The sequence below is a fragment of the Sapajus apella genome, unplaced genomic scaffold (genome assembly GCF_009761245.1).
Source record: "Sapajus apella isolate SASKATOON/1434 unplaced genomic scaffold, GSC_monkey_1.0 scaffold85, whole genome shotgun sequence".
NCBI lineage: Eukaryota > Metazoa > Chordata > Mammalia > Primates > Cebidae > Sapajus > Sapajus apella.
In genome coordinates this window covers 4,103,408-4,114,263 of record NW_022437025.1, presented here as the reverse complement: position 1 = coordinate 4,114,263, position 10,856 = coordinate 4,103,408, and the positions used below count along the sequence as shown (strand labels likewise).

General features: G+C 58.0%; 1 protein-coding gene across 1 annotated transcript; it reads left to right on the top strand.

Moving 5' to 3' along the window:
* The first annotated feature begins 2,919 nt into the window (after window positions 1–2,919).
* Window positions 2,920–8,789, top strand: GPR78 (G protein-coupled receptor 78). The gene is made up of 3 exons (XM_032253829.1): window positions 2,920–3,587; window positions 4,464–4,577; window positions 8,552–8,789. The coding sequence occupies exons 1-3, from the start codon at window positions 2,920–2,922 to the stop codon at window positions 8,787–8,789; spliced, it is 1,020 nt and encodes a 339-aa protein (XP_032109720.1).
* Window positions 8,790–10,856: the final 2,067 nt, after the last annotated feature.

Sequence of the window (10,856 nt, the reverse complement as noted above, 5' to 3'; positions counted from 1 at the left end):
GCACACACATGTGTGTGCATGTGCGTGTCCCTGTGTGCATGTGTGTGTGTGCCTGTGTGTGCATGTGTGTGTGCCTGTGTGCCTGTGTGTGCATGTGTGTGTACCTGTGTCTGTGTGCCTGTGTGTGTGTGTGTATCTGTGTGTGTACCTGTGTCTGTATGCGTGTGTGTGTGTGTGTGTGTGTGTGTGTGTCTGTGTGTGTGTGAGTGACAGCAACAGCAAAGGCGCCAGCATGAGTGGCTGAGACCCAAATTAGGTAGGCTTGGAGGGGCCACTAAGGGATTTCATAGGCAACGGGGAACCATGATCACTAGGCAGGGGAGGGCCTTTGGGAGCCAACCCTGAACTCTACCGTTGCAGTGCATGTCTTCACAAGAATGAGCAGGATAGCGTAGTTAGGAGAACTGCCTTACTTTTTAAAGCAGTGGTGAAAATCTTTACTATTTTCATATACTTTTTCTTTTTGGAAGATAAATGGATTAGGTCCAGGATTTCACCCTAGAGAGGATTTAAATCTTTCATCAGGAATAAGATTTGAGTGTAAGAAGATTAAATGATATTATACTGGTAAGAACACAGAGTTTAAAACCACCCCCTACAACCCACGGAAGGGGAGCAGCCAGGCTGGCAAGATCTGAGGCCAGAAGTGCTGGGGCTTTGGGGAGGGCAGCAAACAGAACGGAGCTGGACCTATCAAGGTGCCCCACCAGGGCCCAGCCATCTCACCGCACACATTGTGCCATACATGCCAGTGCCCAGCACAGCCTTGCAGGTGACCAGTGGCCTGCCTTTCATAACACAGGCTGGTGTGCTATCACCGTGCTCATGTCTCAGAGAGATGCTCTCTGTTCCCCTGCAAGGGGAGTCCTCTCCACTTGGAGTCGTTAAGAGGTGACAGGGGCTGCTGTGACTGGCTGGCCCAAAGTCTCCCTGTGAAGCCGCGTGATGCCTCTACTGCTCCCCAGAGCTGCACACAGCCACTCCGCAGCCTCGGGGGGGCTGGGGAAGCCCACTGCTATCAAGCCCCCACTGCCACAATGATTCTTTCTGAGCTATTCCCCTGTGACCCTGCCTGACTTGCAGAAGCTGCAGAGTGGCCCACTCTTCCTTGGCATGTCAGGAAAACTTTGGCATGGCTGCTCCGTCTCAGGCAAGGTCTAATTTGGTGAAAATTTGAAAGCAGGTTGGTGGGCGTGCCACGGAGAAATGGGGAGAGAGAAAGACGCTGCATTTGATGGATGGCAATGGTTTGGAGCTGGTGTGGCGGCCTCTCTGGATGACAAGGACATTGTAGTTAGAGCCAGAGGATGGAGGTATGAATCCTGGCATGCCTGGTTTGTAGTTATGGGGCCTTGGCACAGACACTTGAATGAAACTTCCTTTGCCCAGGTATAAGACGGGCCCCTAATAAAGGCTGACTTTGCCCTGATCCTTCACTGCCTGCTGGGATGGTCTCAGCATTTTGTGCACCTTGGCCAATTTAACCCTAACAGCAACCACAGAGGCCGAGGCTATTTCTGGCTATTACTATTCCCATGTCACAGATGAGAATGTGAGGCCCAAGGGGGTAAAGTCACGTGCCCAAGGCACACAGCCGGGGGTGCTTCAGCAGGCCATGTTGTGCATCTGTGGCTTTTCCCCTGGCCACTTTGCAGCATTGGCACAAGAACGGCCCACGGGGTGAGCCCCCACCCGATCAGCGACGCTTTATCCCTCAGAGAGGGCTGGCAGAGCCTGCAGGGGAGGGTGGTGGGCATGGGGAGCGGTGGGCAATGGTCTGCCCTTCATGTCTGTCAGGTTGTGGCTGCCACTGGAGAGACAATGCCAAAAAGCTTCCTGGAAGAAGCAGCTTCCAGAAGGTTTCACCATATCCTTGTCCTGCCAACTGGCCATGAATGGATTGGAAGATTCCCACTGGGTGAGAGGACTCAGAAGCCACCAGAGGGGATGGTGGAGTGGGGAGAGACATGCATCTCTCACCGTGGGGATCCAGGAGTCAGGCGAAGTTAGCTGGGGCCCCACTCCGGGTGGGTCCTCCCAAGACGCCCCCTTCTTTCTCTCTCCCTCTGTTGCTTTTCTCTCCTCTCTCTACTTTTTCTTCTTCCCTTCTCTCTTTCCCCCATTCCTCTCTCAACCTTGTTTCCACTTCTTGCTGCCCTTCTTGCCTCAACAATTGTTGATGCAGTCCCAGTTCCTGGGCTGAGGCTGGGGGATGGGAGTGAAGTCCTGAGGGCAGGCATTGCTGTGTCTCTCCAGCTCCCGCCCCAGCCAGGTCACTCCCTCTGCCCCGCCTGCACAGCTTCTCACCGCTTCATTCCTGCCCCCACCGCCCCTACCGCCCCTATACACCACCAGGTTGCTCCAGTTTGGTACCAGTGCCTGGAGGGAGAGGCGCGGCGAGGGCTGTGCAGCCGAGGATCCACCGATTGGCTCTCGCTGGTGTCTCAACTGCGCACGAAGCAGCGCTGGGAGGCTCGGCTGGAGGTGTGACCAGGGCAAGGACCGAGCTGACCCAGAGCAGAAGCGCACAGAGTCCCATCTTGCCACGCTACAAGGAGGGAAGAAGGAAAGACACAGTGGCAGCAAAGAGCCCTCCCTCACCCCTGCGCCCCGCGCCCGCGCGCCTCGCTTCAGTCTCAGGACGGTGCCACCAGGGCAGTGAGTGGGTTCAGCACCCTGGACAGCACCAAGGTTGCGCTGCCTTTTGGGGGGCCCCGGGGCTGCTCCAGCTCCGAAGGGCAGCGCCCTCCGCCCGGGCGCCCCGGACCCCGCACTTGCCTCCGCTTTCCTCTCTGGACATCCCGGAAGCCGTGGCGCGCCGCTCCGCCTCTGGGCGCCGCTCCGCCGCTGCGCTTTCCCAGGCCCGCGCCCGAAGCAGAGCCATGAGCACCGCGGGGTGCCAGGAGAGCCGCTAGCGCCATGGGCACCGGCGAGGCGCTACTGGTGGGGCTGCTGGTGCTGGTGCTGGCCGTGGCGCTGCTATCTAACGCGCTGGTGCTGCTCTGTTGCGCCTGCAGAGCCGAGCTCCGCGCGCGCGCCTCAGGCGTCCTCCTGGTGAACCTGTCTCTGGGACACCTGCTACTGGCGGCGCTGGACATGCCCTTCACGCTGTTCGGAGTGCTGCAGGGGCGGCCACCGTCGGCGCCTGGCACCTGCCAAGCCATCGGCTTCCTGGACACCTTCCTGGCGTCCAACGCGGCGCTGAGCGTGGCGGCGCTGAGCGCGGACCAGTGGCTGGCTGTGGGCTTCCCGCTACGCTGCGCCGGCCTCCTCCGACCGCGCAATGCGGGCTTGCTGCTGGCCTGTGCCTGGGGACAGTCGCTGGCCTTCGCGGTCGCTGCCCTCGGCTGCTCCTGGCTTGGCTACAGCAGCGCCTTCGCATCCTGCTCGCTGCGCCTGCCGCCCGAGTCCGAGCACCTGCGCTTCGCTGCCTTCACCGCCGCGTTCCATGCCGTGGGCTTTGCGCTGCCTCTGGCGGTGCTCTGCCTCACCTCGCTTGGGGTGCTCCGGGAAGCGCGCAGCCACTGCCGGCGCATGGACACCGCCACTAGGAAGGCGCTCGTGCTGCTCACCGACCTGCATCCCAGGTAGTTGACCAGTGCGTGCCGACCGGCCCAGGCCAGGGACTCGGGCGCTCCCTGGGCAGCCTGTGGACATTATCACCGTTACCCGGGCCGGAGCTCACCGCCATGGGGCTGCCCCTGCATGCTGCTCGCGGCGGTTTCCCGTTGGTTCATTGGTGCAGACACCGCGGGGGCTCTGTTTCCTGGAATATGTGCTCACAGTGCACAGGGAGCTTTGTGCAGAGCAGTGGGGTGCACGCCTCCGTGAGGGGTTCCCCGGGCCCTGCTGTGGGGACCTGGTCCCACCCCTCCTGTGCGTGGCCATGGGACTGAGGCATCTGCTCGTTTCTGCCCACTGCTGACCCAGTGCTCTTGCATGGCCTTGGGCTGTAAGTCTTGGGCAGGGCCCAGTCCCCCGTGCTTTCTGCTCATGTCTTGGCAGGATTTTTCCCCTGACTGTCTAGTTTGTGTCACGATGGTTCCAAGTTACCTCTGTAGGGTGTTCACCCTTTGCCCCCCTGCCCCCCAGAACCCCCAGAAGGCTCTCCGGCTGGTGGGGAGGGACCGGCGGAGGTGGCTTCTCCCTCCCTGAGGGCCCTAGCTTTGCCCCTCCATCAGCAGACCTGCCTCAGTTCCCTCTGTGTGGAGAAGGATGAGCTGGAGGGAAAGGAGGAGGAGCTGGCCCTTTTTTCCAGGCCTCCTTTACTTCATCTACAAAAAAGCAAGCCCACCGCTTTCCATTGTTCCTTCCCTCTCTGCCATGCCTCTGTCCTCCTCAGGTTCCAGGCTAAATGTCCTCCTGAAACCCTCCCGGCTGCCCTCACTCCAGCCCCTGGGCTCTGGGCCTGGGCTCTGTCCCTGCCCTTCCATCATCCTGACCACTGTCCTTTGTCCCCACAGCGTGCGCCAGCGCTGTCTCATCCAGCAGAAGCGGCGCCATCACCGTGCCACCAGGAAGATTGGTGTCTCTATCGCCACCTTCCTCATCTGCTTTGCCCCCTACGTGGTGACCAGGTGGGTCCTCGCAGTCGGGCTCCTGTCATGGGAACAGCTGTGTGGGCTTGGCCTCAGTTGGGCAGGCCTCTGAGTTCTCCCAGCCGGGTATCTAGAGGGCGGCCACCATCACAGGACCCTCCTCTACACCTGACGGACTGTGGGCCCTGCCGTAGCTCCTGGGAAAGACCCTGGAAGGGAGGTGGCACTGGCCCCCATCCTGTTCTCTAAATGAGGAGACTCTCCTGGGCACAAGCAGAGATGGGATCAGTGAATCAGCACCTAGTTCTTTAAACCCAGGAAGCTTTCGGTGTTAGGGGACCTGGGACCAACCCAGACCTTAAACTCCATGTCTCCTGGGCGTGGAGTTGGGAATCTGGGTGGAAGGTCTGGCTGAGCCTCGGGGCAGTGACGCCACCAGGTGAGTGCTGTCTTTGCTCCTCTTTCCTGGAGTCCTTGGCCTGAGTGCTTGTCGGGTCAGAATTACCTGGAGCCACAGGTAATTGGGAAAGATTGCGTGTAAAGAGCTGCTGGTACCATTGTCACAGTGCAGTGCTGAGGGGCAGGGGAGTCTGCAGTTTTTGCCTCTGGGGTTCCTGGGTCACCTAACCGGCCACTTGGCTAGTACCTTAGCTCCACTCAAGGAAATGTGTGCACCCTGCCTTGTTGGATGGCACCATGGTTAGGCGGAGGCATGCTGTTTATTGGAGATGCTGACTGCTTGCTGTCATGTCTCGCCTTTCTTGGAAGCCCGTGGAATTTTTGGCCAGGCCCCTGCAGTGCCCAGGCTCTTTGGGAGGGCTCCAACTTGTGTGTTGTGCCACCCAGGAGGACCCTCTGAAGGAAGAAGCTCCTAGGAGGGTCTATGGCCCTCATCCTCAAGGGGCCCAGGTCCCTGCCCCAGGGGAGGGGGCTGGCAGGAGGAGGGTACCAGGGATCCTGGCTCTGTTTGTGTAGGGTCCTCCTGGGGTTGCTATCTAGTGCAACCTTGCAGGGTCTGCAGGCCTCTCCAGATGTCTGTGTATGTTACCAGGTCACTGAGTTTCTTAGATGTTGGGTGGGGGCAACGACTGTGTCCCAGGAACCCGGGAGGCCCCCGAATACCCATGCAGAGTGGGGCGGGCTCTCTCCTGCCTGCCAGGCTCCCTCTGAACTCTTCAGAATCCGCACTTGGGACACGAGCTCTTGGCCACTGATCCCATCTGGCTTAGGGACAGGGAGCCAGGTTTCTTGTGGATAACAGGCTCCCTCCTTTCTCACATGTGTATGTTGTGAGGGCACATGTGTTTACACATGTGAACACACATGTATGTACATGTGTGTAGAAGGTGAGTGCTGGAATTTCAAGAGCTCCAGTATTTAGTTTTGAAATTTTAAATGAATGAGGAGTGAGACTGGCTCGCTCAGCCATGCTGTCATGTTGATTCAAGTTTGTAACTGTTATTTTCATGTGTGTGGACAAGAGCCCGAGCGTGTGTTTGAGCACTCATAGCTATGAGCACACACATGAGTGTTAGAGGAAGCATCCCAAACAAAGCCATGAAGCCTGCCTCTCAGCATTGTTTCCACAGCTCCAACTCGGATCTGGGCAGCTCAGGCTCTCTTCTCTGTGAAAAATGTGGATACGATATAGCATGAATGAGGTTATCTATTCCTTCATGCACTCACTGAGCATTTCACGAGCTCCTACTCTGTGCTAGACTTTGTGCCTGGTCCTGCGGTTACAAAAGCAAATGGAACACAGGCTCCTCTTGGTTCTGATGGCAGGAGATGCAGGTCAGCAAGACTAGGCAGGTGTTTCAGCAAAGCAGGGGCTTGAGGGATGGAGCTGGGAGCAGCACGGCTGGATCAGAGTTCAGACAGACTCTCCTGACCGGCGCCTCTTGTGTCATGGGAGGGCACCGACACAGAACCTCGCTCCCGAGTGCGTGCACGAGGTTCTGATGTGGTTGGTGGCTTAACCCACAGAAGTCAGAGACCCAGGAGCACGCGGTCCCTGCTGCCCCTTAGAAGGTAGTGCGTTCATTCCAGTCATTCTTCAATTGCTAAAAATATTTCTGAGCGCTTCTCCTGGGACTTGTTTTCAGAACTGGGATGCATTGTTAGACTCTTCTGTGGACATCTTGAAGGTGAATTTAATCTGGTTAGAAATAGCTCAAAGTCACCTTGAGCCAGCTCACGTGGATAAAGTAGGTAAGACAGCTGGGGACATAGGAGTTTTCTTTTATTTCTTGCTTGTCACCCTTTAGTTTCATGGACTTAATCAAGGGTGCGGATTAAGCCCCAGAGGTATGCAGCACTGAGACCGGGGGGCGGGGATACAGAGCCTCCCTTGTAGAGTCTGTGGCCTACGAGGGGAGGGTAGATGGACACGGTCACCAGGGGCTGAGCATCAGTGGACACATGAGTGAGCCCCCTTCTCCACAGGGTCGTGGCTGGTTGGAATCTTGGTGGTTGACACATGACTTCTGGTCCCAGTGTGGCTCTAGACAGAGCCTCAGCTCGGTGTTTCTGATGACTTCCACCTGTACTGTGGTTTAACCAGGGGACGTGTGCACACTGGCATGCCTGTGGCTTTCTTACTCAACTGCAGCTCAGTCCCCTAGCGGCTGAAAGAAATGCCATGCTTCTCAGACCTGTTGATATGACCCTCCTTCCCACTGGCCTGATGGCTGGTTGTGACTAGCCTCCAGTCCATGCTTGATGGTGGGCTCCCTGGAGGTGGGGGTGACAGTGTACCTGATGTGAATGTGCTGGCCAGTGGCAAAGCCCTTTCCGGACTATCACTTACTGTAATTGGACCCTCACTGCAGCCTGGGGTGGGCGGTTAGTGCCACGATGGCCTTGGACCTGTGTCCCTGCCCTGGTTTTTGGCTTCTGGATGCCTCTCCTCTGGCCCTGCCCCTCACCTTCTCCCTGTCCTCACACTCTGGCCCTGCCTCTCAGCTTGGCTGCCTGCCTCCCCACTCCCATCCTGCTGGTCTGCCCTCCTTGGAGGAGAGGGAGTCAGTCAGTCTGATCTGTTGCTGCTATGTTTGTGGGTGGTCAGCAGGTGGTCTCCACACTAACAAGTGACCCAGCCAACCTCGTAAGTCACAGGGCTGCAGTCCTTCTGAGTAGGGGTGGGACATCCTGGGACAGAAATTCACTGCCTGGGGGGTCATCAGACTGATAGGGAAGGCCCTGGCCTTTGGGCCAGTAACTGGGAGGTGAAACAGCTGCCGCTGGTCAGCAAGCACGCTCGTGACAGCTGTTAGAAGCTTTGTCCTGACTCCACGGCCTCCACCACAGGCTGTGCGAAAGCAGAGGGGTCTGTCAGAGTCCCCAGAGGCCACCCCCTGCTGCTTTCCCGTACCGGGAGTCCAGTCAGTCCCTTCCACTCCGAGTTCTAACCTGGTTTCAGATTAGAAATCAGAGATGCCCTCAAGCCTCTCTGAGTGATGCTTGGAGATGGTGGGTGGGGAAGTACCCTGTGTGGTGTGCAGTGCCCCTGGGCACCCCGTGAGCGACTGCTGTTCATGTGGATGAGGTGCTCACGCTTGCTCAGGGTCTGTTCTGCAGCCCAGGTTGACACCTGTTCCTCCAAGGTGGTTATTAGCCTTGTTCCGATTTGTTCTCAGCATTGCCCGGGTTTGGAAGGTAAATGCCAGGGGGAGTCTGGTTGGGGGCTCCCAGAGCTCACATCTGGAGGGTTTTGGTCTGCAACATGGAAGCGGCAGTGGCCCCCTCGGTAGCTGGTTCTGTGAGCAGGTGTCTGCAGCAGGTGTGCGGGCAGGTGGGTGGACTGAGCAGAGTGTCTCAGGAGGGTGTCTTGTCACCCCATTTTAGGAAGAGGATCCCGAGACTCAGGGTGCTGGTGCAGAGCCCCCTCGCTAGTGAGCGTCAGGGCTGTGGTGTGTACTCAAGTGTGGTTCTAGCACCTTCCGCCCTCACAGCGTGAGTGCTTGGCGGGTGCTGTCACCAAGGCTGAGTCAGCTGCTCCGCTTCTCCAACAGGCTGGTGGAGCTCGTGCCTTCCGTCACCGTGAACCCCCACTGGGGCATCCTCAGCAAGTGCCTGACCTACAGCAAGGCAGCGGCCGACCCGTTCATGTGCTTCCTGCTCTGCCGGCCGTTCCGCCAAGTCCTGGCTGCCATGGCGCACCAGCTGCTGAAGAGATCCCCGCCCCCAGCGTCTGCCCACCACAGCTCTCTGGACGCAGAGAATGATTCCTGCTTGCAGCAGTCACTCTGAGGGCCTGGCAGTGCATCGGCGCTCCCCGCCCCCACCCCCATCTAAAGAGCCCTGTGGAAGGGACACTGTCCCTGCCACAGAAACACTGCTGGGGACCCCCAGACACTGGCAGCTTGACTTTGGGCTGAGGCTGAAGCGCAGGAAGGGGGAAGGAGGGGACGGATGTGGGTGTGGGCAGCAGGAGCGGCGGAAGAGAGCTCCAGGCTTGGCCCCCTGGCCGCCGGGTGGCCCCGGGACAGCGGCTTTTCCTCTCTGAGCCTCAGCTTCCCCACCCTTATTCTGGGGTTGTGATGATGCTGTGAGACAGTGGGTAGAGAAGTGCCCTGCATGGCGCGTGGTGCCCATGGGCGCCCGGTGATGACTGCTGTTCATGTGGGTGAGGTGCTCATGCTTGCTCAGGGTCTGTTCTACAGCCCAGGTTGACACCTGTTACTCCAACCTGGTTAGTAGCCTTGTTCCGACGTGTTCCCAGCATTATGCAGGTTTGGGTGATAAATGCCAGGGGAGTCTGGTTGGGGCTCCCAGCACTGAGAGCCGACAGTCTGTGGACAGGGCCCAGCAGGCGCAGGCGGCCCCTGGGACGTGCCCATCTCTGGAAGGCTGGAGGTCCCCAGTTCCATGCCTGTCCGCTGTGACTGCCTGAGCAGGCACACAGATGGAGCCTGCCTCCCTTCTGCCTTTCTGTGGTTTGCCAGGGGTTTGGCATCTTGACTGGGGAGGATGTGAAGAGTCTGTGTGCTCAGAGCCTTTTCTGGTGAAGATATCATCGGAGCACATGACCTCTGCTTCCTTCCCCCAAAGGCCACCGCTGGGCTTCTGGATCCTAGACATGAGACCGTCAAGAGATGGAAGTCATAGCCAGGTCCCAGGTGTCTGGAGAGCGTGGCAGGATGGGGAGGGCCTAGCTCCTCAATGGCAGCGCTGGGGGAGCCAAGAGAAGCTGGAGTGCCCCTCAGTAGCAGTGTGCATCTCCCCCAGGTTTGTAATCACGGGGCGCCATTGCCAGGTGGGGGCACCGGCCATCAGTGTCATCGAATGTCCCCATGGGACAATATTGAGAACCTGTGTACACATCTGTCCTATTTCACAGTGCAGGGAAAGAATGGTGTGCAGTGCATGCGGGCCTCAGTGGAGAGGGGTGTGCGTGAATGAGTAGCGATGAAAGAATGGACACGGTTCTCTCTCCAGCTCTTGGCATTGCTGTTTTCCTCAAGGCCCAGGGCCCTCCCCTGCAGAAGCAGGAGGGCTGCAAGACCCCCACTCATGGGACTCTCTGATGGGCCCCGCCCACGGGCTCTTGCCAGTGTGGAGCCAGTATCAGGACATCCTACACCAAAGGTCGGCAGTGCAGGGAGAGCGTGGACATCAAGTTGTTTCCTTCCAGGGGCGGAGTTCTGCAGAGACGCTTCACACACAGCTGCCACTGGCTCTTGGTATTCACAGTGGACAACCCAGCTGAGGCTGCTTCACAGAGTCTTCTTCAAAAAATCCAGGTGTTATTTTTTTAAAAGCTTTTTGAGACAGGATCTGTCTCTGTTGCCCAGGCTAGAGTGCCGTGGTGCAATCTCAGCTCCCTGCAACCTCCACCTCCCATGCTCAAGCCGTCCTCCCACCTCAGCCTCCTGAATAGCTGGGACCATATGCGTGTGCCACCACACCTGGCTAAGTTTTGTATTTGTAGAGATGAGGTCTCACTTTGTTGCCCAGGCTGGTCTTGAGTTCCTGAGCATAAGTGATCCACCCACCTCAGCCCCCCAGAGTGCTGGGATTCCAGGCGTGAGCCATGGCGTCTGGCCAAAACCAGGTGCTATTTGCTGACTCACCAATGCCTCCCCGAAAAGGATGCATTTAATTAAGACAGTTTGTCAATCATGAGGCGTAATTCAAACAAAACAAATTACTGTTTGGAATAACAGCAACTATAGGTATGTGGTCAGGAAGCAGTTAAAAACATGAGAACACACAAGCATATCTGGCCAGTTCCATCCCACCCAGCACTCCAGCCCAGGGTTCCAGGCAGGAGGTGGGGACGTGGGCATCACGGCATGGTTCATGGAGGGCACGTGA